This window comes from Notolepis coatsorum (genome assembly GCF_963971535.1).
Source record: "Notolepis coatsorum genome assembly, chromosome: 3".
NCBI classification, from domain to species: Eukaryota; Metazoa; Chordata; class Actinopteri; order Aulopiformes; family Paralepididae; genus Notolepis; species Notolepis coatsorum.
Window position 1 is genome coordinate 59,197,581 of NC_140167.1, and position 24,717 is coordinate 59,222,297.

A 24,717-nucleotide genomic window follows, 5' to 3' on the forward strand; every position below is an offset into this window, starting at 1 on the left:
ATGGCCTGGGGATAGAAGCTACTTCTGAGTCTTTCTGTGCTCGCCTTGAGACTCCTGTATCGCTTGCCTGACGGCAGCAGTTCAAAGAGGCAGTTGTTCGGGTGGCTCGAGTCCTTAATAATTCTCTTAGCCTTCCCCTTGCAACGCTTGTAGTAAATGTTCTGGAGGGTGGGGAGCCCCCCTCCAATTGTGCGTTCGGCTGAACGTGTCACTCTTTGTAGTCTGCTTTGGTCTTTTGCAGTGCTATTCCCAAACCAGGAGGTGATGTTGCCGGTCAAGATGCTCTCTATTGTACATGAGTAGAAGTTCTTAAGGATCTTCTGGCTGACTTGGAACTTCCTTAGGCGCCTGAGGAAGTAGAGGCGTTGTCGTGCCTTCTTCACCACACTGTTAATGTGTGTGGTCCATTTCAAGTCCTCGGATATGTGGGCTCCGAGGTACTTGAAGCTGTTGACTCTCTCAACCGGTGCCCCGTCGATGCTGAGGGGGCTGTAGTCCTTGACCCCCGACCTCCTGAAGTCCACAATCATCTCCTTTGTTTTGCTGACGTTCAGGGAGAGGCTGTTTTCCTGGCACCATCCCGCCAGGACCTTGACCTCTTCCAGGTAGGCCCTCTCGTCGTTGGCAGAGATCAGGCCCACCACCACTGTGTCGTCAGCAAATTTGACGATTGTATTGCTACTCCGCTGAGCCACACAGTCGTGTGTGTACAGGGAGTAGAGGAGGGGACTCAGAACACAGCCCTGGGGGGCCCCTATGTTGAGGGTGATGGATGAGGAGGTGCAGTTGCCTGCTCTCACCACCTGGGGTCTGCCAGTCAGGAAGTCCAAGACCCACTGGCAGAGGTCATAGCCCAAGCCCAGGTCCCTGAGCTTGGCTATGAGTATGGAGGGGACTATGGTATTGAATGCCGAGCTGTAGTCGATGAATAGCATTCTCACATAGTTCCCCTGCCTCTTGTCCAGGTGTGATGCTGCTGTGTGCAGCACATGGGATATGGCGTCCTCCGTGGACCTGTTGGGGCGGTATGCAAATTGCAGGGGGTCCATGTTGATGGGGAGGGAGGAGCAGATGTAGCCCTTTACTAGCTTCTCAAAGCACTTCATGGCTATGGAGGTGAGAGCTACAGGGCGGTAGTCGTTGAGGCAAGCAGGCTTGGATTTTTTGGGTACAGGGATAATAGTGGACTTCTTCAGGCAGGTGGGGATGACAGCCTGTTCTAAGGACAGGTTAAATATGTCAGTGAATACTGGGGCCAGTTGGTCGGCACAGACTTTTAGGACGCGGCCGGGGATGCCGTCCGGACCTGCTGCCTTCCTGATATTCACTTTTTTAAAGGTCCGCCTCACCTCATGCTCTGTTACTGCTTTCTGCTTTTAATCTTCACCTTAAAAGCTGTTTATATGTTTATAAACCTAACCCTTACCTTAAATATAACCCTTACCTTAACCCTTACCTTTACCTCACTGGAGACCTGATGACTAACCATGAACTAAAATGGCGATGAAAAAAAATATATATATACAGTCGGGTCCATAAATATTTGGCCATCAACACAATTTTCATAATTTTGGCTCTGTACACCACCACAATGGATTTGAAATGAAACAATCAAGAATCAAGCAACCAAAGAGTTTTTTAAGGCAAAGAAGTGGAATCCAATTGAGCATGCATTTCACTTGCTGAAGACAAAACTGAAGGGAAAATGCCCCAAGAACAAGCAGAAACTGAAGACCGTTGCAGTAGAGGCCTGGCAGAGCATCACCAGGGATTAAACCCAGCGTATGGTGATGTCTATGGATTCAAGACTTCCAGTCATCAACTCCAAAGGATTTGCAACCAAGTATTAAAAGTGACAATTTGATTTTGTTAGTTTGTCCAATTACTTTTGGTACCTTTTATTAAAAAAAAAAAAAAAAAAAAAAAAAAAAAAAAAAAAAAGGTGCACATGTAGAAACTTGTAATTCCTACACTGTTCACCTGATTTGGATGTAAATACCCTCAAATGAAAGCTGAAAGTCTGCACTTAAAGCACATCTTGACCAAGTCCATTGTGGTGGTGTACAGAGCCAGAATTGTGAAAACTATCAATGTCCAGATATTTATGGACCTGACTGTATATACAGTAGAACGTCACTTCTGCGGTTTAACACCAAGGGATCTTTCACCAACACACTAGCTTGATTTGTCCACCTTTTCTTTCATGTTTCACTCTCAACTTCATCGCCTCTCTCTCTTCTAATCCCTCTGTGTCTTCCTCCTCTGTTGTCTTTCCCAGTGAGATCTTTGTCCATGGCGACCTGCAGTGGGACATCTTCCAGGTGATCATCTCGCGCTCCACCACCCCGGACCTCATCAAGATTGGCATGAAGCTGCAGGAGTTCTTCACCCAGCAGTTTGACACCAGCAAGCGGGCCCTGTCCACCTGGGGGCCCGGCCCCTACCTGCCACCCAAAGCCCCGGTCATCAACGTGGATAAAGGAGATGCAGAGCTCTGTAAGCAGCACAGCCCCTTTTGATGTTGATTTGCTGTGACGTAAGACGCACGGTTGAGGAGTGTTGTGGATTTCACACAGTTTCACAGAATGTACTAGTTTTTCACTGAGTGAATTAGTATTTACGGAGCCTCGAAGTGGCTGATGATATATCGAGGCCACGTTTGACTACATTGAGTGCTCAAAATGGTATTGCGCACACACACACACCCACTTACATCAGGGCTGCTTCGCACCTTGAAGTGAGACTCACACATTGAAGTGAGACTCACACCATGAAGTGAGCCTCACACATTGAAGTGAGACTCACACCATGAAGTGAGACTCACACCATGAAGTGAGACTCACACATTGAAGTGAGACTCACATTGAAGTGAGACTCACACCATGAAGTGAGACTCACACATTGAAGTGAGACTCACACATTGAAGTGAGACTCACACATTGAAGTGAGACTCACACCATGAAGTGAGACTCACACCATGAAGTGAGACTCGCACATTGAAGTGAGACTCACACCATGAAGTGAGACTCACACCATGAAGTGAGACTCACACATTGAAGTGAGACTCACACCATGAAGTGAGACTCACACCATGAAGTGAGACTCGCACATTGAAGTGAGACTCACACATTGAAGTGAGACTCACCATGAAGTGAGACTCACGCCTTGAAGTGAGACTCACACTTCCACACGCCACCTCCTGTTTCTCACACTTGAAAAAGTGGATGTAGCCTATGTCTAGAACAGTGTCCCGCCTGTCTGTCAGTCTGTCTCCACAGATGCAGACCAATCAGAGCTCATGATTTGACTGACGCAGCCATCCAGACAACAGACCAAGCTCTGCGTGCTGCCTATCAAACCATGATATGAATTCATGCAATTCATGGAAATGAATTGGATGCATATGTGTCTGATAATTGTCACAAACTAAGCTACATTCACCAGCAACACACAGGAGCTTGGCAATATCCTCTTTGATAACAGAAGTAGATCAACATTAGCATTGTGCTAATCAAGGGCGGCTACGTGGCATAGTGGGCAAGGCACTCGCCACAAAATGCTGGAGACGCTGGGCTCGTCAGTTCGAGCCCAGCGCTCCACATTTGTTTTCAGTTTAGCTGGTCGTCCGCAGTAATACACATTGGCCGTATTACGGGGAGGGAAACTGAAGGGTGGGGATCGGGCGTTGTGGACAGCGACTCCTACAGGTCGGTTGGTGCTCCTGCGCAGTAGAATCAGGAAGTGTCGGGGGCAGCGTGAGCCTCCCACGCGTTACTCCTCGCCACTGAGAGATCGAGCTGCGCAGGTGAAAAGATGCGACTGCTGTTACCTCAAGTACCGGAGGGGACTTGTGCTATGTATGACTTAGTCCACATTGCAGCCGGCTTGTGGGAGGCAAGAAACAGCGTCCGTGACAGGGGAGGGTTGAATTGGATGATACGAAATTGGGATGGGAGAAAATATAGAAAATGGGAGAAAAAGTGGATAAAAAAAAAAGCATTGTGCTAATCACGGTTAGCGTCAGTGAATGTTTGCTACTCGATATTTAGGCTACACATGTTGTCTTGTACAAAGACTTACAACTCACAAACCATACAATGCTGGGAATCATCAGTATGGCATTCAGATGAATTCATGAAATCTAACAGAAATATTGAGTAGCAAATATTAACTGATGTTAGCAATGCTAATAAAAATGTTCTATTTGTTTGGATGTGAACGGGATATGGCCAGTTACTTTAAAACTGTAGTTTACCAAACTACTACATACTTCACAATCTTAAGGGCACTTCGCCAAAAGAGAATGCCAATTTATTTTGCACATAATCTCACATATATCCCAAGGCTCTAAACTGTTTTGCACACATTCATTTAGTTTGAGTTATTGCAAGTTAATGGGCGTGAATATCTCCTCATCAGAGGACAGTGAATCATTGTGTTGTGTTAATTACAGCTCAATGAAATGATGTAGATGAAAGAATAGAGATGAGGATCGCAATAGGGATTGCTTTTTATTTGTACAGTATATACAGTTTAAACTTCACATCAGTGTTCTTGAACTAACAACAGTTGATTTCCGGACAGCTGTCACTTTTGTATGGAAAGGAATGATGGACCAATTATTATTTGGGACTTTCAGATAGAAAAATAGTGTAATTTAGTGTTCATTTGAGTCAATATTTAGTAAATATTAGCAAACATCAATGTTGAACATTCTGCTGTAATGTCTATAGGAGCCCAGCTCTATCAGATACTGTATCTATTGGACTCTGATAGACTCCCCTTGGTGCCCTGCTTTGGCTTACCCTCCTCCTCCCTTCTTTCTGCCAGACATGGACGCGGCCCACCATCGCCACTGGCCCGGCGTCCTCAAGGTGATCGCCGGCTGCCACATCTCCCTCTTCCAGATGCCGCTCCCGGAGGACACGGTGCAGCTGGGCGGCTCCATGAGTCTCCATGGTAACCACATGACCCTGGCCTGCTTCCACGGGCCCAACTTCCGCTCCAAGTCCTGGGCCCTGTTCCACCTGGAGGAGCCCAACATCGCCTTCTGGACAGAGGCTCAGAAGACCTGGGAAGACGGTGAGGAGGGAGCAGCTTCAACATGAGACATGAGCATGTGTATCTGAATCTCCTAGTCATATTCTCAGCATCATATTGAATTTAGGGGAGGACACAATACAGCAAGTATTAGTTTTGATTCTGATCATTTAGGCAGTGAAAGAAAATACCAACCTTTGTACTGTCTTTTACTAGTATGCACTCTGCTACTAAGCCTACCTTGCCTATATTACTACCTACCAATGTTGTAGTCGAGTCACTAAATCTCGAGTCTGAGTCAAGTTTCAAGTTTCTTTAATAGTTGTCATACAGAAGTACAGAATACTTTTATACAAAATGCTTCTTACTGTTACGCTCCAGAGACTGTGCAAGACAAGATAAGTATGAAATAAAATAACATAGTATAGCATGTAAATTAGAAGTAAAAAAAAAAATGAGGTCAGTGTTCAGTATAGACATATGTACAATGTTCGATGCAGAATAGACGTAACTGAGTTACCATATAATATACAATACTGTGCAGTGTACTAATACAATACTACGTATTGAACGTATACAGCATTTTCCGTTGTGAACAATCTTATTTGGAAACATGACGCACAGAATAATAGTATAAATAAATCCAATGAAGTAGTTAATTTCACAGACAACTCCGCTGAGGAGGAGGGAGACTATCTTCGGTGCGCCGGGAGCCAAGGATGTTGACTGACCCAGTCCTACAGAACCAGCACATTGACAGAAATAAATTACAAGCTGATCCGACATTTTGCACTGTAATGCCTGAAATGAACGAGTCGCTGAAGCACATTGCCTACCGCATACCTGTGCAACCCAATGGAGAATACAAACTCGTAACCACTATTTTGCGCTTGCGTTTGCCATATACTGCAAAATAAATGCCTTTTTTCGTTGAGGTTTTTTCAAGTTAGATTAAGACATTGCAAGGGTAGACTTAATTAAAACTGCTGTATGATCCTCTTGACTGAATTGCTGCTTTCAGCAGGCCAACTGCGCTCTACAATGCCTATTGTGCGTGTGTGAGCCCGTTGGTTTTGGTCAGTCATTATGGCTTCAGTGGATAACCCCGATCACCTGCATTTGAGTGATATTTTAATTACAGATACCCCAGCAATAACATTACAATTTAATTAAATAAAATTAGGCCTGGGTCGTGCGTTCCTCCCGGCCACCGGCAATACTTATCAGCCAAATGCAACGATAAACCATGGTGCATTCATTCGGAAAGACCTATTCCAAATGCTATTTATAGGGTTTGACAATAATTACACTAATGTCGCTATTTTACAATTAACTATAATGAATTACGGGTCATACAGAACACGGCAGTGTTGAAACTAATGCATGAAACTGATGAAAGCTTATTCCGTCCGTCTGCAGTCTTCATATTCTACAGCTTGGTAACATGTACACACGGTCTGAGCTGTGCGTAGATATACACACAATCTCAAGCACTCATTTAGATAAATCCCATACTTTGCTTAGAAGTCAGCATTGCCTTGGCTCGGGCTGATCGCTATACTAACTCGTTTGGCTGAGTTAGGGGGAGGGGAGCCGTGGGTGGGTCCTGGGCGTTGCGGACAGCGACCCCTACAGTTCGGTCGGGGCGCCTGCTCAGCGAAGGTAGGATCTGGTGAGAGGTAGTGCGGCCTCCCACACGTTACACTCTCCCAGTGAGAATCTGCGCGGCCAGGCTGGCTGCCGGCTGGCTGCACATGCGTCGGAGGAAAGCATGCGACAGTCTCCGGCCTCTCGGACCAACAGTAGGGGAAAGTGCGCAACAACCAGGAAGGGGGTTGGGAATCGTTGAGGTTTTTTCAAGTTAGATTAAGACATTGCAAGGGTAGACTTAATTAAAACTGCTGTATGATCCTCTTGACTGAATTGCTGCTTTCAGCAGGCCAACTGCGCTCTACAATGCCTATTGTGCGTGTGTGAGCCCGTTGGTTTTGGTCAGTCATTATGGCTTCAGTGGATAACCCCGATCACCTGCATTTGAGTGATATTTTAATTACAGATACCCCAGCAATAACATTACAATTTAATTAAATAAAATTAGGCCTGGGTCGTGCGTTCCTCCCGGCCACCGGCAATACTTATCAGCCAAATGCAACGATAAACCATGGTGCATTCATTCGGAAAGACCTATTCCAAATGCTATTTATAGGGTTTGACAATAATTACACTAATGTCGCTATTTTACAATTAACTATAATGAATTACGGGTCATACAGAACACGGCAGTGTTGAAACTAATGCATGAAACTGATGAAAGCTTATTCCGTCCGTCTGCAGTCTTCATATTCTACAGCTTGGTAACATGTACACACGGTCTGAGCTGTGCGTAGATATACACACAATCTCAAGCACTCATTTAGATAAATCCCATACTTTGCTTAGAAGTCAGCATTGCCTTGGCTCGGGCTGATCGCTATACTAACTCGTTTGGCTGAGTTAGGGGGAGGGGAGCCGTGGGTGGGTCCTGGGCGTTGCGGACAGCGACCCCTACAGTTCGGTCGGGGCGCCTGCTCAGCGAAGGTAGGATCTGGTGAGAGGTAGTGCGGCCTCCCACACGTTACACTCTCCCAGTGAGAATCTGCGCGGCCAGGCTGGCTGCCGGCTGGCTGCACATGCGTCGGAGGAAAGCATGCGACAGTCTCCGGCCTCTCGGACCAACAGTAGGGGAAAGTGCGCAACAACCAGGAAGGGGGTTGGGAATTGGCATAAGTACTAACAGTGGGATGGGAGAAAAATCGGAAAAAGAAGGAGGGAGAAAAAGATTAAAAAAAAAAAGAAAAAATTGGCCAGCTGTGGCTTATTAACACTTTGATCGCCATAGTTAAATTCATAATTTACCATCCCTAGCCAGCTCTATTTGTCTATGGAGAAGTTCCCCTTCTTTGCAGGGCTATAACTTTTTAAATTGTATTGCTAAATTGACATTATTATGGCCCATTCAATGTCCTATATCTATTGTTCAGGGTGTAGCAACGTTATACTTTTTCATTCACATATTCATACTAAAATACGGTCTAAAGTATAAGTATGTTTTTATCGTTTTCTGCAGCTTTCTCCAGAACTTGATTTATAGCCCCAAATGCATTATATTGATGATCAAATACAGTTTGGTAGCGATCGGTGCCAGATAAAAAATTTCAACTGGAGGTACTTCTAGAAGTTACTACGTATGATCTGATGTTGACCGGATGGGCGGGGGGTCGTTTATAATTCCGTGGGCAACGTTATATCATTCATCTAGTGTGGGTGATATGATCATTAGAGCAGTTAGTATCGAACACGTTAGAAAATAACGCTGAAACTCACCGTATCTTCCTCGCGCCGTTGGGGGATGAGCATGGAATAGAATTTTTTCTATTATGGGATGTCGAAATATCCGATCCATTTCCAGGTTGTATAATAGTATATACGTCCAAATCATGTTGTTTATCGAGTTATGTGCACCGATCGGTGTTCACTGTGTCAAGATGGAGTCCTGCTAATGATAGCGAGTGCCCGGACGAAATATGGGTGAGCACCACTTCATCCACATGACTTCCTGTTGGGCGATCTGCTGATCGGCCACCAGATGGCGCTCTTGAACCGTTAGAGAGTTGAGTGGAGCTCAGCAGTATATCTCAGGTCCCCGGGAGAGAAATATGATTTCGATCACAGATTTTTGAAATATTGATATCAAAGACGTGTTACGGCGTCTTCGGCAGAATGAGCATGGCGGGCAATGACGAGTTTCGGCGTTTCCGGCGATTAAAGTGTTAAACATAAAGATTTTAAAAGCTAATTCTGAGTTCTGAGTCTTTAAAGGGGAACTCCAACATTTTGGGAAATTAGCTTATTTAACATCTTCCCTGGAGTTAGACAAGAAGATTCATACCTTTTTTGTCTCTGTGCATGCATTTTAGCTTTGGGAATAGACGCTCCGTTAGCATAGCTTAGCTTCATCACTGGAAGTGAGGCAGGACAGTAGCCTTACAGTGCCTTACAGTGTATTGCAAGGTCTGACATTGACCAAATTTGATATGCATGACCTTGGTGGGCTCTAGGTCAACTCCTGAAAAGGGGGTCAATGTCAGACCTTGCAATCAAAAGTTAGGGGGCGCACTGAAATTATGGCAAGGGTTATTAGCCCCCTAACTTTTGATTGCAAAGTCTGACATTGACCCCCTTTTCAGGAGTTGACCTAGAGCCCACCAAGGTCATGCATATCAAGTTTGGTCAATGTCAGACCTTGCAATACACTGTAAGGCACTGTAAGGCTACTGTCCTGCCTCACTTCCAGTGATGAAGCTAAGCTATGCTAACGGAGCGTCTATTCCCAAAGCTAAAATGCACGCACGGAGACAAAAAAGGTATGTATCTTCTTGTCTAACTCCAGGGAAGATGTTAAATAAGCTAATTTCCCAAAATGTTGGAGTTCCCCTTTAACACTTTCAGTGCCACGGACGACATATCTCGTTTTATTAGCCCCCGCACTGAGTGCCGATGACGACAAATATAGTTTTATTAGCGATCTGAAATCATATTTCATCAACCGAGTCTCCCGTTGGTACAGCAGCCCCTACAGGAGCTCAGAATGGAAAAAAGCGCCGCCTATCGTCTATCCCTGTGTAACTGCAGGTCAGTCGCTTAGACTGACCTGGGATCTGTAGATATGTAGGGGTGGAGCCAGCTGGTTCCTTGTGCTGGCAAGAAGTCTGATCAACATGGAAGTCATCGCGGGACGGGAATCAGCCTGGAATATATATTTACAGCAGCCAATACTCAATCAATAAGCGTGATCGATATTTGGAATGGCGATCAGGAATTGGAATGATCTTTTTGGAGAACATCTGATCTGAGGTAAGGAATCTATTTTACCAGTCTTGGGATAATCAGAGTTGTATTCGCTGAGATCTCAGCGTTTGCCCTGTGTGAGATGTGTCTGTGTGTGCGCGATCGCTGATGAGGAAATAAGAGAATTGATTTTTCAGATCACCTCTATAGCGTGCATACGTACACATATACTATCGATAATCTAGCGTTTATTTGAAAACGATTCATAAATAGGCCGAAAAATTACAACGTTTTTGTGTATTCTAGAATATTCCAGTAAATGTCTTTTATCATGGAATATTTTCCTTGAAAACGAGGGCTTTTCAAAATGCTATAAAACGAAAATGAACCGATAAAAAAACAATCTGCTTCGACAATGTTGACTGGAAAACGAGTCATTGATAAGCGACGGGCAGATTAGACACATAGCCATAATTTAAAACATAGATTAGGCGGGGCGGTCAGTTGGCGTAGCGGAGATTGCGTTCGTCACCAACACCGGAGACACTGGATTCGCCTGTTCGAATCCAGCTCACAGCTCCGGCGTTGTCACCAGCTTGGCTGGCCGTTCACACTAATACAATTGGCTGTATTAGAGGGTGGGAAAGCTGGCGGGGTGCGTCCGGGTCATTGTAAACAGCGACTCCTACAGTTCGGTTGGGGCGCCTGCTCAGCGCGGATAGGATCTAAGGGGGGTAGTGTGATCCTTCCACACGTTACACCCTCTCAGTGAGAGTCCGCGCTGCCAGGTGAAAAGAAGCGGTTGATTGGCTAGACTTGTGTCGGAGGAAGCACGTGATAGCCTCCACTCTCCCAGACCGACTGTGGCGGGTAAGTGTGCAGCGACCAGGAAGGGGATTGGGAATTGGCATAACGACTAACATTGGGATGGGAGAAAATCAAAGGAAAAAGGAGGGGGAAAAAGATCAATAAAAAATAAATAAAAAAAAACATAGATTAGGCGTTTTTAATGCTAACATTGAAGTGGGTCGCGGCATTCAAGGAGGTTCCGGGGCACCGAGCTCCGGCACGGAAAGTGTTAAAGTTCCTGGAGCTGTTAAATAGATTAGCATATGAAACTACTGATCCCACAATGCAAAGTGGCTTGGAGAACCACTTTCTCTAGCCGTTCCCAAATCTACTATTATCAAATTTGTTACCTAATAAGGAAATTCAGAGGTATGTCGCCTGTTGCCAACAATTTGTACTTAATCTGGATTTGGTTCCGGTCGGACACGCATATATATATAGAAATGTGATGGGACTGATTTCAGTATGCAGTAATATAAACATGAATTGTTATTATGCCATTTCATAAAGAGTGCAGTACACATGTTAATCTGCGCAGGTTTGCTCCTATAACACTATTTTCACTCGAAGGCTCCAACGATGATTCCACCTACATTGTTCAGACGTTGGACTTCCATCTGGGCCACAACACCATGGTGACCAAGCCCTGCGGTGCGCTGGAGAGCCCCATGGCCACCATCACAAAGATCACCCGCCGCCGGCACGAGAACCCCCCGCACGGCGTGGCCACGGTTAAGGAGTGGTTCAACTACGTCACCGCCATGAGGAGTGAAGGTAACAGTGTTTCAGTCATGTTTGGATACTCATCGAGATGCTTTCCCAGTCGGTTCTTATAAACGAAACCAAGGAAAGGTTGAAGATTTATCCTTGAGAAGCCTTTCATATGAATCACTATGATGAATGAACTACGAACTATGATGAATCTGGTTTGCTCCGCAGAGATTGTGTGCATTTTTTGTTATTGTGTTTATTTTTAATACCTTTTTATTAAAACTACACTGGCATGGATGTCATATGACCGCCAGTCACTTATGGACTTAAACTCCGGACTGAAAGAGGAGTTTAATGACACTTTATACCAAGATTGGCCACTGGACATACGCCGAGACGACAACAAGGGAAATGGCGGCGCGTTTACATGGAGGCGAAAGCACAGAGGGAAGAGAGGTGGGATTAGAAACAGACTAAGAAGTTCAGCTTACCGTCCATCGATACCATCGATTCTTCTGGCTAATGTCCAATCGCTGGAGAACAAGATGGATGACCTCAGGGCAAGGATTAGATTCCAATCCACTTTATTTATAATTTATAATTTATTTATTTATTATTTATATACCAAAGTGCTGTACATAACATAAGATAAGATAAAACATAAAACATAAAAATTTAATAAAAGCACACAATAAAAGCAGTACAATGTGTCACATAAAAAGGCCAGTCTCTCAGAAACGGTTTAAAAAACAAAAGCCAGAGCAAATAAATGTGTTTTGAGGCGTGATTTAAACACCTGCAGAGTGGGGGCCTGCCTAACATGCAGTGGCAGCTCATTCCAGAGCTTTGGGGCTGCCACTGCAAAAGCACGGTCTCCCCTAAGCTTCAGCCTGGAGTCTGGAACGGCCAAGAGGAGCTGGTCAGAGGACCTGAGGGACCTTGGGGAAACATAGGGTTCCAGTAGGTCCGAGAGGTAACCCGGTGCCAAGCCGTTTAAACATTTAAAAGCAAACAGTAAAATCTTAAAATCAATGCAACGGGACGTGAGAGACTATAACATCCCATGTCTGATGGAAACATGGCTAACGCCATTAACACCAGATCAAACAATTATCCTGTCTGATTCCTTCTCTGTCTCCGGTGCTGATAGAACGGAAGAGTCCGGAAAGTCCAAAGGAGTGGGGGGGGTGGGGGGGGTCTGCTTCCTCACAAACGACCGATGGTGCAGCCCCAAGGGGGTGAAGATTCTCTCCCGCTCCTGCTCGCCGGACCTAGAACATCTGTCCATTCTATGTCGTCCGTTCTATCTCCCCCGGGAATTCACAGCCATCATCACAGCAGTATATATCCCACCTCAAGCGGATACCGCCAAAGCACTGGCGGACCTACAGGACACGTTATCAAGTATCCAAATCAAGTATCCAGATACAGCCATTATGGTAGCTGGCGACTTCAATTAGGCAAATCTAAAAAAGGTTATGCCAAACTTCTATCATCACATGCACCACCAGGGGAGGGAAAACGCTAGATCACTGCTACACTCCATTCAAGCAGGGCTACAAAGCGGTCCCGGCTCCTCCATTCGGAAAATCTGATCATGACGCCATTTTTCTCATGCCCGGATATAAACAAAGAGCCCGAGAGGCTGTAGTGACGCGAGAGGTGACGCGGTGGTCCGAGCAATCAGAGGCCACGTTACAGGACTCACTGGATGACGTCGACTGGGACATGCTCTGGTCGAGTTCCAGTGAGATCAGTGAATTTGCGGATTTTGTTGTTAGCTTTATAGCAATGCTAGCTAATAGTATCATCCCCACGAAGACGGTTCGGGTTTTTCCTAACCAGAAACCGTGGGTTGACAACTCCATCCGAGTTGCCCTGAATGCTCGCATCGCTGCTTACAACTCAGGCCGTGCATCTGGAAATATGGACGAGTATAAGGCAGGTCCTGGGCGTTGTGGACAGCGACCCCTACAGTTCGGTCGGGGCGCCTGCTCAGCAAGGGTAGGATCTGGAGAGAGGTAGTGCGACCTTCCACACGTTACACTCTCCCGGTGAGAATCTGCGCGGCTGGCTGCACATGCGTCGGAGGAAAGCATGTGACAGTCTCCGGCCTCTCGGACCAACAGTAGGGGAAAGTGCGCAACAACCAGGAAGGGGGTTGGGAATTGGCATAACGACTAACAGTGGGATGGGAGAAAAATCGGAAAAAAAGAAGGAGGGGGGAAAAGATAATAAAAAAAAAAGAAAAAGGAAGGAGGAGAAGAAAAAAAGGTCACTTTAACACATTGGGTGCCAGCAACGAGAAATCTCGTTGTTGGCCGCCATGCGTTGAGTGCCAATGACGAGAAATCTCGTTATTTAATCGTTATTTCTTTTATTAGCGATATCCATTCATTTTTCATCCATCCAGCCTCACGTTATCATTGGGACTGGCTCTGACCTCGAAAAGGGCAAATACCGCCCCCTATCGTCTCCCGGATGGTATTGCACCCATTGGATTGGAGTCAATGGAAATGCATGAGAAAAAAAAACTCCGGATTCCACATTTTATTTCTGAGCCTGTAACCTGAGACTATTGCATTCATTGAGGCAACCGAAAGCAGTGTGGATTATCTGTTTCGAGGTCTAACGTTGGATCAATAAACGCGATCGATATTTGGAATGGCGATCAGGAATTGGAATAATCTTTTTGCAGAACATCTGATCTGAGGTAAGGAATCTATTTTACCAGTATTGGGTTAATCAGAGTTTTTTTTCACAGCGTTCACAACGTGTCCCCTATGTGTGTATATGACGTTAGCGCTGACCAGGTCATGGATAATCGATTTTTCAGCCAGCTTCTCTAGCGTGCATAAGTACACATATACTATCGATAATCTAGCGTTTATTTGAAAACGATTCATAAATAGGCCGAAAAATTCCAGTTTTTTTGTGTATTCCACTAATGGGCTATTATCGTGGATTTTTTTGGAATCACTACAAATCTTCAAAACTATACTCGTATTCAAAACGGTATAAAACGGAAATGTACCAATGAAAAAACAATCCGTTTTGTACATGTTGACTGCAAGCAAGTCATTGATAGGCGACGGTTGTATTAGACACATAGCCATAATTTAAGATATAGTTTATGCGTTCGCAAATATCCCCGTCCTCTCATTGACTAAAGCGCTGGCATTCAAGCGATAAATAGCGCACCCCCTGCTGGCAATCAAAGTGAAGGAAAGAACTTGTTGCGGTTCTTGTATAGTATAGTTAGTAATAGTATAGCATAGGGACATAGAGTAAAACTGTATATTGTATAGTAGTGTACATAGGACCCAGTGCCTTTAATTTGTAGCTCAACATTGTATTGCATTTATCTCAGGACTTTTAACATGTCTATTTTATCATATCTATTTTATGTATTTTTATTATCTTCTACTTATTTGATTTACTATTGTATTTTTGCACAATCGAAGCGGGCATGGCCACCCGCATTTCACTGTATGCCCTGGTATGTATGTTATAAATAAACCTCTTGAATCTAGCCAAACCCTTTGTGGTGATATTCAAGTTATCACAATTTTTGTTTCCATGAAATTGGCACCAGGCTCTCGTTAGTGCAAGTCAAGGGGGGGAATGAACCATTTATCTCAAAATTGCATACATTAATTATTGGTTCCTAACCGATTACTATTATTGTTCACTGCTAAATGGGATACGTTTATAAAAATCCTAAATCTTCCCTTTGACAGATCATAAAATTCTGGAAAAGTTCTGGAATAATAATGTTTCATGTTTTTGTAAATGTATTGAAAAAGTATGAAATGCCCATAATGTTGTTTTATGTTTGTCCCTGGGTTCAGAGCTGAACCTGTTACGGAACGTAGACGCCAACAACTCTGAGAGCGGCGAGGCCGCCAAGACCGCCAGCCTGCTCAGCAGCTTCCGCGGCTCCTCCAGCTACAACCACGAGACGGAGACCATCTTCGCCCTGCCCAGGATGCAGCTGGACTTCAAGTCCATCCACGTCCAGGACCCTGACGAGCCTTCTCTCACAGGTTAAGATCTTACCAGACCTTGAAGACATGTTCCTTCATTGCTCCAAAAGTTGTTGACAGATCAGATTAACATCATACTCTCACTTCAACTTCTTCAACACCAAAACTCTCTTCACAACAATTTATTTACAATATCTCCTCCTTTCTGGGAGGGAGAAATCTGTTCAATACCCCCAAACATCTGAGTGATGCAGGGAAGCCATGTTTTGATTGAGCATAGTGTCTCACTATTGTGTAATCCATGTTTTGTATCCCCTCCCTACTTCCCATTTCCCCACATGGAATGCACCTGATTGGATAAATTACATGCTCGTGCTCTATTGCGACATCGAGTGGCTGGATGTTATATAGCACCTTTTAAACTTGAGTCGAACTACATGTGCATTCAACAGTTTTAACGTACACCTGCCAGTCAATCAGAACAGAATATTCACCCAGACCATGATATAACTATTATCAATCCATCCAAGACAACAACCCGCACTTTATCAGCTGACGACCTGTTGTGAAATTATGTGAATATATAAACTAGTTCTACATTTAAATGTGTATCATTTTAACATGTACCTATGCTTTTAGGAACTGCTGCATCTCCCTAAAAAAGTACAGCCCTCCCCCCCCCCCCCCTTCCCACATCTTAAATCAAATGCCCATCCAATTAATTTGTTCTGGCACAGCAGGTCATAAGCTATCCTTTCAATTACTTAAATGAGTAGCCTATGTACAAATAGCTATGCCTTTGTGGCAAGTTATTGTAGGTTGAGCTAGGATTATTATGGTTTTGACACTGACTAATATCTTCAGCTTATCACATTACGTAGCTTATCGAAGCAGCTTATAGCATTACATAGCTTATTAAATTCTTGCTTTTTCTTTCTTTCAGATTCCAGCAACAAGCCCAAGGTGGAGTGCAGCGTGGTCACAGAATTCACCGACCACATATGTGTCACCATGGACGCTGAGCTCATCATGTTCCTGCATGACCTGGTGTCAGCCTACCTGAAGGAGAAGGAGAAAGGTGAGACGGAATTCCGTTGGGCCCAAGTGTATTTCCTGTCAGCTATTGATATTAGCAAACACAAAATAAACTTAAAATGCTTAGTATTGTCAAGTTTGAAAAGGTGTATCGGGGTATGGTTGGGAAGGCTACTTTTAAAGCGCTCATATTATAGAAAAAGGGGTTTTGCCTCATCTTGGTATGGATTTGGTCTGCAATGTTCTTTAGGTGCTGGGGAGGAAGTGACATGCAGTAGGTACTGACCTACCTGAATACCTGAAGTATTCTCCTTTGTGATGTCATATCAAGGACACAAGCAATCAATCTTTTTGGAGCAATGAACACTGCCTACAATATCTACTGCCCAGTGTGTAATGGTAAAGTACAAGTAAAGTAACATACTTTACTTTTAGGTGTGGGGTAGCCAGTCGAGGAATAATGGATTTGAAATTTGGTGTGCACTACACCCACTAAAAACGGCCTGTTCAATACATGGAATGAAATATGCTGTTCCATAGATTCAAGGGAATCACGTAAACATTTTTGAAAACATTTTAGAAGAATATCAAGTTCAAGTTCAAGTTCTTTAATAGTTGTCATACAGAAGTACAGAATACTTTCATACAAAATGCTTCTTACTGTTACGCTCCAGAGACTGTGCTAGACAAGATAGTATCAAATAACATAATAACATAATATAGCATGAATTTAGAAGAAGAAAAATGAGGTCACAGTGTTCGGTATAGACATATGTACAATGTTCTGAGTTACCATATAATATACAATACACAATACTATGCAGTGTACTAATGTACAGTACTATCTAGTGCAAAGCAGAAATGGGATGAGGTACAATTTTAGGTACAATTTACAGTAAGGTGTACGAGTTGTAGTGCAATCCTTCATCCATAAATATAAAGTGTGGGGAGTGGGTGCTACAGTGTGTTTGTTTAAAGTGGGTGTGTGCTATAAAGTGTGTGGAGTGGGTGCTACAGTGTGTTTGTTTAAAGTGAGTGTGTGCGTGTGGATGTGTGTGCTATGTGCGTTTGGTGGTTGTTGTTGTGTAGTGTTCATTCATTGTTCGTTTAGCAGCCTGATGGCCTGGGGATAGAAGCTTCTTCTGAGTCTTTCTGTGCTCGCCTTGAGACTCCGGTATCGCTTGCCTGACCGCAGCAGTTCAAAGAGGCAGTTGTTCGGGTGACTGGAGTCTTTAATGATTCTCTTAGCCTTGCCCCTGCAACGCTTGTAGTAAATGTTCTGGAGGGTGGGGAGCCCCCCTCCAATTGTGCGTTCGGCTGAACGTGTCACTCTTTGTAGTCTGCTTCGGTCTTGTGCAGTGCTATTCCCAAACCAGGAGGTGATGTTGCCGGTCAAGATGCTCTCTATTGTACATGAGTAGAAGTTCTTAAGGATCTTCTGGCTGACTTGGAACTTCCTTAGGCGCCTGAGGAAGTAGAGGCGTTGTCGTGCCTTCTTCACAACACTGTCAATGTGTGTGGTCCATGTCAAGTCCTCGGATATGTAGGCTCCGAGGTACTTAAAGCTGTTGACTCTCTCAACCGGTGCCCCGTCGATGCTGAGGGGGCTGTAGTCCTTGACCCCCGACCTCCTGAAGTCCACAATCATCTCCTTTGTTTTGCTGACGTTCAGGGAGAGGCTGTTTTCCTGGCACCATCCCGCCAGGACCTTGACCTCTTCCAGGTAGGCCCTCTCGTCGTTGGCAGAGATCAGGCCCACCACCACTGTGTCGTCAGCAAATTTGATGATTGTATTGCTACTCCGCTGAGCCACACAGTCGTGTGTGTACAGGGAGTAGAGGAGGGGACTCAGAACACAGCCCTGGGGGGCCCCTATGTTGAGGGTGATGGATGAGGAGGTGCAGTTGCCTGCTCTCACCACCTGGGGTCTGCCAGTCAGGAAGTCCAAGACCCACTGGCAGAGGTCATAGCCCAAGCCCAGGTCCCTGAGCTTGGCTATGAGTATGGAGGGGACTATGGTATTGAATGCCGAGCTGTAGTCGATGAATAGCATTCTCACATAGTTCCCCTGCCTCTTGTCCAGGTGTGATGCTGCTGTGTGCAGCACATGGGCTATGGCGTCCTCCGTGGACCTGTTGGGGCGGTATGCAAATTGCAGGGGGTCCATGTTGATGGGGAGGGAGGAGCAGATGTAGCCCTTTACTAGCTTCTCAAAGCACTTCATGGCTATGGAGGTGAGAGCTACAGGGCGGTAGTCGTTGAGGCAAGCAGGCTTGGATTTTTTGGGTACAGGGATAATAGTGGACTTCTTCAGGCAGGTGGGGATGACAGCCTGTTCTAAGGACAGGTTAAATATGTCAGTGAATACTGGGGCCAGTTGGTCGGCACAGACTTTTAGGACGCGGCCGGGGATGCCGTCCGGACCTGCTGCCTTCCTGATATTCACTTTTTTAAAGGTCCGCCTCACCTCATGCTCTGTTACCCTGAACACTGCGCCTCCATCAGCAGCCGACCCCCCCCCCCCATTGCCGAGGCTTGTGAGCTGGTGTTGTTATTACCAGCATCAAACCTCGCATAGAAGGTATTGAGGTCATTTGCTAAGGAGATGTCACTGTTCAGTTTGAGGGAGGCGCCTTTGTAGTCTGTCATCGTTTTGAGCCCCTGCCACATAGCTCTAGAGTCAGCTTGTTCAAACTGGAGTTCAATTTTATCCCTGTAGCGCCGTTTGGCCTCTGACACTGTCCTCCTTACGTTGTATCGCGCCACCTTGTGGTCATTCATGTTGCCTGCCACTAGGCCGTCGTTGTATGCTTTGGTGCGCTCTCTCAGAGCTTCACGGACGGATTTGTCTACCCAGGGTTTTTGATTTGGGTAAACTTTCATTTTGGTAGTGGGGATTGTTTCTTTCACCCTAGTACAAACATAGTCCAGCACTGTTTCCGTGTAGACATTAATGTTATCTGTGTCGCGGAACACATTCCAGTCTGTGTAGTGAAACACTGACCGGATCGTCTCCTCTGACGTCAAATCCCATTTCTGCACCTCTCGCGAGACTACAGGAGTACTTTTAATTCTCTGTTTGTACTTTGGTGAAAGAAAGATGGACGCGTGATCTGATTTACCAAAGCCACTATCAGAATGAGCCTTGTAGCCACCTTTAAATTGCGTGTAACAGTGATCTAGGATGTTACCGCCTCTGGTGTTGCAAGTCACATGCTGATAGAAGTCAGGCAATACCTTTATCAGATTGGCGCTATTGAAATCTCCCAGCACTAAAATGGCGGCGTTAACGTTCGCCACTTGTATTCTATTTACCTCGTCGTGGAGTCTGGAGAGCGCAACCTTGTTGCTGGCTTGCGGTGGAATATACACTCCGATCAGGACGATCGCCGTTAGCTCCCTCGGGAGGAAGAAGGGACGACACTTGATGGTTATATATTCCAGTTCTGGGGAGCAGTGGTTGGATAATTCCTTCACGTTAGTTGGATCGCTCCAATTTTTGTTAAACATGAAGGCAATACCTCCTCCACGTTGTTTACCGGACTCTGCTGATGACCGATCCTTGCGATGGATAAAGAAGTGATCTGCTGGTTGAATTGCGTGGTCTGGAACCTATATGGGACTTTTAAAATGGAATCCATTACAGATAGTTGATGTGTATAGGGGTGAAGGGCTCTTATGTTTAGAGTTCTCACTGTTAAGCAGTATGAGAAATCTAGCACAGCCAGCCTTGTTCTCTCTTGCGTGAACTAATGCTTGTGTGGTACCCGAGTAGGTTTGAGGGTATAACGATGGTTACTATGTAACTCTAATTACAGTATATGAGTTGGCGTGTAGCAGCCTTTCCTTTCAGAGGTTTGCTGAACATAGTGAACCGAAGAAGGATTGAGATGAAAATGAGGGGTATAGACCTGTTCGCTGTATACATCAGACTCAGTGTGCGCACGCATCAATGTGGTAAAAAGAACATAATCCTGGTCAGAACAATGGGGCAGACTACAATATATTTGCATTTGTTAGCCATGCTAGCGATCTAAACAATCAATCCATGCCAAAGCTAGATGTGTAAAATGTGAAAGACTCACACTCTCACAAACATGCTGATTTGGCTAAATGACAACCAGCCATTTTCGTTTTGAAACAACTTTTAGTCAGGGGAGTGTCATGGTTTCTCCATAGAGTCCCACCATTTTTTTTGCTCAGCAGCTCACGCAGGTAGAGGGCAACTTAGTCATGTGACTCTGTTGGTATTGCTGATTGGCTTGAACACGGTATGTTTGTAAACAGTGAAGAGGTCTATTATATAGCCACAGGGTGTGGTTTTATCCAGATTTTCCTATGACATCCCATAGGTATACGATGAGCTGACTGGGAAGTAGGCTTATGTTCAGGTGACCAGTAGCTGTTTGGTATTCACCCATAGTGCTAGATTTAAAGCTGCACACTAACTCATGTAGCTAAAGTTACATAGGTAACTATCGTTACTAGGGATCTCCCCGACTAAGGATTTGGATAGTCAACTTTGATTGGCCGAAATTTGCCGATAGTCGACTAATGCATTATTCCATTTGGGCTGTGGGGGGTGCTTAATGTCTGAAGGAATCGACTGAAGGCTTCTTGTCCTCTGCAAAAGCATGCAATTGTTCACTGATGGATACATCTTGATATTTGTCTAGTCTAGTGTGTTCATTAGATGGGTGAAATCCTCTTTCAGTGCCTCTGTGCCCATTTTCTTAGGCAATTAACCTTGCTGGTATGTGCGCCATTAGCGTAAGCCACGCTTCTAGGCCTCTTTGCTTTTGGAAAGAATGAAAAAATATATATATATTTTTTTTCTTTTTTTTGCATTCGACTAAGAGGTTGGCAGTCGACTACGGCTCCTTTCGATCGATTAGTCTACTATTTGACTAATTGGGGTCAGCCCTAATCGTTACAGGTGTGTCAAAGATGATGAACCGTCACATTATTACTTATGCTCGTCCCAGCGACGTCATTATTCTAATGTACTGCAACACGCCTCAATGCCCTTCTCCCTCCTCCACGCTGTGCCTCCTCAGCTCTGTTTACCCCGCGGATCTTTGCCACCCGTCCCGGACAGAAGAGCCCCACGACCCTGCATGACGACAGCTCCACAGATAAGGACAAAGAGGACGGCGTGAACTACGCCACGGTGGACTGGAGGGAGTTCATGTGCAACACCTGGCACCTGGAGCCCACACTCAGGTCGGTAGCACCGCTCCCAGCTCCACCGTGACATTTTGTTTAGAGTGGCTTGGATAAACACTGAGTAAGGATACAGAATATACTATCCGGAAGGCAAACAGGCCTTTGTGTCCACTGCCCCTGCAGCCTGGAACCACTGGCAGACAGATTTGCAGCTAGATGAGGTGATTTAGGACGTTCAAAAATGTAGCGAAGGGTTTGGAGGCAGATTCAATTGGAATTTGTTATTGCTTCATTTAGCTAGATTCCATTTCCTCCTGTCTGTCTTTTTAGGTGTGAGTTCTGTGAGTTCTGTTTTATATATATATATATATATATATATATATATATATATATATATATATATATATATATATATATATGTTTTGCTATATGCGTTTTTAATGTTTGCTATTATGTTTTTTGCAACACTGTATTGCTGCTATCCTGTCCAGGGCTCCCTCGAAATAGAGCACTTGTAATCTCAATGGGACTAACCTGGTTAAATAAAAGTTTAATATTTAAAGTAAATCAAATAAAATAAACGATCCTTTATTATTATAATAATAAATAAAGAAGGATATGGATAAAAGCATCAGCTCAATGACTACATTTAAATGTAGAAAAAATAAAATAACTGCTTCAACCAGTCAAACGATCCTGCTGCTTCTCCTCAGGCTCATCTCCTGGACCGGCCGGAAGATCGACCCGGTGGGCGTGGACTACATCCTGCAGAAGCTGGGCTTCCACCACGCCAGGACCACCATTCCCAAGTGGCTGCAGAGGGGGGTGATGGACCCCCTGGACAAGGTCCTATCGGTGCTCATCAAGAAGCTGGGCACAGCTCTCCAGGACGAGAAGGAGAAGAAAGGCAGAGACAAGGAAGAACACTGAGTGACGTCTTACGTGTACATTAATATTCCAACATCATGATAATCAAAGTATTCCACACTCGCGTAAATGTCATATCCTTTTTTTTCTTTTTTTTCAGTAAGCTCATATCCTAATTATGATGGCATTTATGGCAATATTAGTCGAGGATGTGACACCTTTTCCTTTTAGCTGTCTGTAAGTTCTGTTTCCATGGTGATGGGATGAAGAGTGAATATGCACACTGGTATAAACACCTCACACCCATTGAGATCTTAACCCGGGAATCTTGGGTAGAATATGGAATATTAATGTGCACGTGAACACACTCATTGAAGCTCAAACACAACCACAGATACCTTGCAATTCAAGAAACATTTTAGAATTTGTACTCAACACTGTTGATCAAAAACACTGGTAGACAAAACACTGCACTGAACTGTTTGTGCAAAACACTAGACAAAATATGGCAGTGTCCTCCCACTACTGTACAGTGCATTTGTCAAAGGCACATTTAACTGTTCAACCAGGTGAGTTTCAGCATAGTTGTTTACTGTGGCGCATGGTGCCACAATGGGCTCTGACTGAAAGCTTTTTGCACCATTGTTATTGTATGTATATTTTGAACAAAGTAGAAAAGTGTGAGTCTTTATCTTTTGGTTTCTTTAAGCGATAACCCTTGCTGAAAACAAACTGGATTATATATTTTTATTTCCTGAATATGAACTTGTGAAAAGAAAAAAATTATTCTGAGTAAATTTTAAGGCTCACAGACTCGAGGATTTCTTAAACCATTGCCTTTTCTTTGTTTCCAATGGAACACACGGTAGATGTCTTGCTATAAGTGTATCGCAGCTTAGCGTCAAGATATTTAAAGATCGGTTCAATGATATAATTTCTTTTGATATGATTGTTGATACGAACAAATAAGCATTAAAGGTTATGCGTTTCATCGTAGTCGTAAAGATGGAATGAATTTGATAACTCATTTGAAACAATCATTATTTATGTGAAATGTACAGCTATAGTCTATAACCCGTATTCGCTTGGTGTGTCAAGCCCGTTTTTTTTTTTATTATACTTTTTTTTAATGTGCAATAGACCAGTGTATATAAAATAACTGTGAATTTCTTAAATGTGTTGATTTCTTAACATAATAAAACCATTGCCATTCAGCTTTACATACGTCTCTGGGTCTATGTCTCGGGAGTCTATTCCTATTGTAAGTTCATCAACGCTTTTCTCATACTGAGAATGAAACATTAGGCTACATTCACACTGCAAGCCTTAGTGCTCAATTCTGATTTATTGCTCAGATCCAGCGGCACGGTGGTGTAGTGAGAACGATGGCGCGACCCAGGTCAGTCGCCGTCGGTTTTGTGCATACTTTTAGCTATTATGTTTATTTTTAATACCTTTTTTATGGAAACTACACTGGCGGGGACGTCATACCAGTCAGTCACTTATAGACCTAAACTCCGGCCTGAAGAGGAGTTTAGCGAGACTTTATGCCAAGATTGGCCATCGGAGATAAGGCGGGACAGAGACAAAGAGAAGGGGGACAAAGACGGCGGCGGCAGGACAAGGAAGAAACACAGGGGAAGGAGGAGCGGAATCAGAATAATGCTAGAAAGTTCTGCTTACCGTCCGGCGATCCCATCCATTTTTCTGGCAAATGTACGTTCGCTGGAGAACAAGATGGATGATCTACGGGCGAGGGTTCCATTCCAGGGAGAGGTGAGAGACTGTAACATCATGTAATTCACGGAGACATGGCTGAAACCAGCGACTCCGGATCACAGCGTCTCTCCTTCGGACTCCTTCACCGACTTCCGAGCGGACCGTACAGAAGCCTCCGGGAAGAGCTCTGGAGGGGGGGTCTGTCTCCTTAACAACAACGGCTGGACTAGCCCAAAGGAGATTAAGATACTCTCCAGCTCATGCTCCCCGGATCTTGAACATCTTTCCATTCAATGTCGACCATTTCATCTCCCCCGAGAATTCACCGCCATTATCATGACGGCAGTGTATATCCCTCCCCAAGCGAACACCGTCAGGGCCCTGGCGGAGCTACAGGGGCATCTCAACATCCACCAGATTAAACATCCGGACGCAGCCATGGTCATTGCCGGCGACTTCAACCAGGCGAATCTGAAGAAAGTGATGCCGTCCTTTTTTCAGCACATCGCCTGCTCCA

General features: G+C 44.7%; 1 protein-coding gene across 1 annotated transcript in view; it reads left to right on the forward strand.

The window, feature by feature from the left end:
- Positions 1-23,656, forward strand: part of kiaa1109 (KIAA1109) — a 347,797-nt gene extending 324,141 nt beyond the window's left edge. The window contains exons 83-89 of the mRNA XM_084310762.1: positions 2,279-2,496; positions 4,831-5,082; positions 11,287-11,490; positions 15,279-15,473; positions 16,357-16,491; positions 21,506-21,671; positions 22,328-23,656. Coding sequence (XP_084166888.1) covers positions 2,279-2,496; positions 4,831-5,082; positions 11,287-11,490; positions 15,279-15,473; positions 16,357-16,491; positions 21,506-21,671; positions 22,328-22,544 — 1,387 coding nt within the window. The 3' untranslated portion in view covers positions 22,545-23,656. The remainder of the gene's footprint in view (positions 1-2,278; positions 2,497-4,830; positions 5,083-11,286; positions 11,491-15,278; positions 15,474-16,356; positions 16,492-21,505; positions 21,672-22,327) is intronic.
- The last annotated feature ends 1,061 nt before the right edge of the window (positions 23,657-24,717 follow it).